The 3,531-nt window shown below is 52.0% G+C and overlaps 1 protein-coding gene across 1 annotated transcript in view; it reads right to left on the bottom strand.

Moving 5' to 3' along the window:
- Positions 1-3,531, bottom strand: part of CRACR2B (calcium release activated channel regulator 2B) — a 26,978-nt gene that overhangs the window by 7,417 nt on the left and 16,030 nt on the right. The window contains exon 10 of the mRNA XM_009639661.1: positions 2,653-2,732. Coding sequence (XP_009637956.1) covers positions 2,653-2,732 — 80 coding nt within the window. The remainder of the gene's footprint in view (positions 1-2,652; positions 2,733-3,531) is intronic.

Raw genomic sequence — 3,531 nt, forward strand, 5'->3', positions numbered from 1 at the left:
GTTCATATGTGCCAATATATATTTCATTGATTTTAATAAAAAGTCCCACCTTCCGGATTTTTCAAGGATTCTTTGCTTCCCACTTCCCCCAGTACTGAAAAACAAGGCAAAGCATACAAAGGTGGCAACAGGAAAAAAATTGGGGGGAAAAAAAAAAGGGAACAGCCCCCCCTCTGTTTTTGTTATCAAATACAACACAAAAAGAAGTAACAAATATTCCCAGGTTAGTGAAAAGGGTTTTGACTGCAGGCAGTGAGGCGGGGGCTGGCTGATGGTCCTTGGGAGGCCGCACGAAGGCTGCACACGTTAGTGCCCTCTGCTGAAGGCACACAGCCATGCTCCAGGGAACCAGCCCATCGCTTCCAAACGCTGCTACAGCGGAGGCTTACTGAGCTCAGGCAGCAGCAACCTGCTGCAGGTGTGCAAACCGCAGGCAGCACGCTCACACCAGCGCCACTTTGCCGGATGCTGGTTCTGCCTGACCCAAGGACCCAAAAGATGTTTGTTTTATAAAGCTTCCAACCTGCCACACTGCACTCTCAATGGTAAGAAACCCCCAGGACCCCTGCCCAAGCCATGGTAGTGGGGAATAGGTGTTGCACTGACTATGCCCGCACAAGAGCGGGCTGAGGCACTTGGTTCACTGGGGGTAGAGCTGACGTGCTAAACAGAGGAACAGTCTTCAGAAGAACAGTTAGAATAACAGACTTAAACTACTGGAATCATTGCTGAGGAGCAAGACAGCATCTCAGCCCTGCCTTGGCTTTCTGTGGTTAAAGAACTAGATGAAGGGAGTGAGAAAGCTTAGAACTCAAAGGGCTTTATCCACCACACGGATCTCCAATGTGTTCACTGGCCAGCAGATTGCATTTGGAAGCAAATTAGAGAGACCAGAGGCTTACTACAGTCAACTCCTTCAGAGACAGCATATCCTACCTCTTTCTGCAACATTTTTCTCTCGCTACTAGTGCGGGAATCAAGGCACCAACTCTCCTCTCTCACTCCTGGGAGTACACCTCATCAGGGCTGCAAAATTCACCTGCTGACATGCTACACTTTTGCCATGAAAGGGAGCTCACATTCCTTGTTGTCCTCCCTGCATCTGCCCCAAATGCCAGCCCAAAGCCAGGCCAGCTGGAACCTCTCCCCATGGAAAACCAGCACATCCTCCCAGGCTTAGGGGAATGGCAGGAGTTGTGGCAATGAAGGGCTGAAACTCAAAAGCCTCTTCAGGCAGGGGAAAAAGGGACAAAGACAAAACTGTCTGAACAGTGACTCCGGATCTAACAGGTTTTATTCATGTTTCTCAAGAAATTTGTGTGACACAGCACTGGGACAGAGACAGGACCAACAAATACTTCTCTCCTTCTCACATCACCCTCACCACCAGACTTCACCGGTTAAGCTTTTCCAGTGGGTTTATGCCAGGAGCAGCTAGCAGGATCTTTGCAAGAAGCATCTGAGAAGGAGGATGGGAGAACTTGCTTGTCTGATCCCATGGATAGCATATCTGCCAGTCACACAGCCATCAAAGAGCTCTGCCTCAGACCTATCCAAGCAATGTCCCAGCCTGGGCTCAAGAACCAGCCCAGCTCCACCTGGTTTTCCATCAGCCCATGAGCCTGAAGCTCAGTTCTTAAATGCCACTACCAGAATTGCAAGCATTAAGGGTGAGCTGAAGCTGGAAGAAATTCTGAGTCTAGACCTGTGTCTCTGGTTGGTGCCAGGAGAAACTGGGAAGTGCTGGAACCTTCTGCAAAGACCTGGTAGGAAACAGGGAAGCATGCTGCCTTTAAAACCTGTTTGGGGCCAGCAGTTGCAGGGGATATCCAGCTCCAAGCCAGGTCAGGGCTGGCCTGGCCTTTCCCACCTTTCACAGGAACCAGGCTTTTGGCCAATACCAGTGTGTTGGTCACACTAGTTTGCAAGGGCTGATGCTTCAGCACAGTTCAGGCAAGCAGGCATACGTGGGTATTGAGGCCACTGTACAGTCTGCATGTAGAGCGAAGAAAAAAGAATAATAAAAAGCCTTGGCGACACAGACATGTTTGCCCACCCTGGCTGAAGGGGAAGCCTGGCATGCCAGGTCAGCATCTGCATAGGTGTGGAGGGAGATGGCAAGGATGAACCCACCTGGAGCTGGGCCCTCTCCTTGGGGCTTTCAGCTGCCAGAGAGAACACAAGCCTTGTGCAACTCCTGCCCTCTCCCACGCCCCAGGGATACGGGCTCTGGCATGAGGCATCAGTGGACAGGATTTCTGGCCGAGGAAGAACTAGCATGCTTGGGAGATGATCCAGTCATTTTAATGGAGCTGCCTGACTCGGTCAGTCAGCCTTTGTGACTCCCATCCCATGAATGCTCCCACAGCTTCTGACAGCATTTAGGCTTGCTCACCCATAGCTGCAGGTAGAAGCAGCCCAGAGGGGGGCCACCCCCCTGTGGAAATTAGCTAGCAGCATCCTCAGCTTCACACCAAGCCAATGTCACCTGATGCCGAGGCAGCTAGACCCACAGTCAAGCTGCACCTGCTATGCTCCCAAAACCAGCCAGCACCAAGGTAGGAGAACTAGACACAGGACACCACTTGACTGACAGGGTACTCCAGTGGGCACAGACAGACACCACGAACACAACACAGACTCCCATCTAACCGTTTGACCGGCTTGTCGTCCAGCAGGTAACTGCCTAGCACTGACCCTTTCTTCAACAGGGGCTTTTTGCTCTGAGGTGCCTGGAAGTTGAAAAGAGAAGGGATGAAGAATGCAATTAGGACCCAGGAACCTGACCAGCCCAGTTCAACCACTTGCCACCTCCGCAGACCGCTTCAGGGAGGCGACGCGGGAGCCCTTGCAGTCCTGCACCATGCAGCTGTAGCGCTCCGCCAGCAGGCTTGAACAGCAGCTTCTGGAGCACAGGGCTTGCTTTTCTCAGTTCCGCTCGTTTAACTCACAGAAGAAGGCATCACTGATGCTACCTTCCCTATTGTAACAAAATCCATCAAAAAATGGTGGTGCTGCAAACTGAACTCCAGCCAGCCAGAGCTTTCATTTCTGTGGCTTGTTCTTCACGAAGTCTCACAGCTGAATCCCTCTTTCCCCACCTTTTTATTGTGCTGATGTTTTGTGGGACAGAGCAATTGCCCCTTCCTCAGAAGGCACTAGTACCCCTCCTGCACCGGTACTCACCCAGAGCTGCACATGCACCATAGGACAGGAAGGAGACCGCTCTGTAAAGGGCAAGCACATGCTTTGATTTACACAAGTGTCCCTCTCCAAGCTTTCCTCCTACTTACCTCAGGCTACGCACGTCCTACAGCCAGCATTCACCAGCTCCCCAGAGACGGAAAAGCAGGGCAACTCCTCTCGCAACCCTCTTCCCCACACACAGCAGCTTTGTCATCCCCAACAGAGTCAAAGATGAGCAACTTGCCTAAGATCACACCGAAAAAGCTGTGGCTTCCAGCTCCCCCAAATACCATGCTAAATCCTAGCTTCCCCCCCCCCCCCCCCCCCCAAACAGGTGCGACAGCC

This window comes from Egretta garzetta, unplaced genomic scaffold (assembly GCF_000687185.1).
Source record: "Egretta garzetta isolate BGI_Z169 unplaced genomic scaffold, ASM68718v1 scaffold650, whole genome shotgun sequence".
Lineage (NCBI taxonomy): Eukaryota > Metazoa > Chordata > Aves > Pelecaniformes > Ardeidae > Egretta > Egretta garzetta.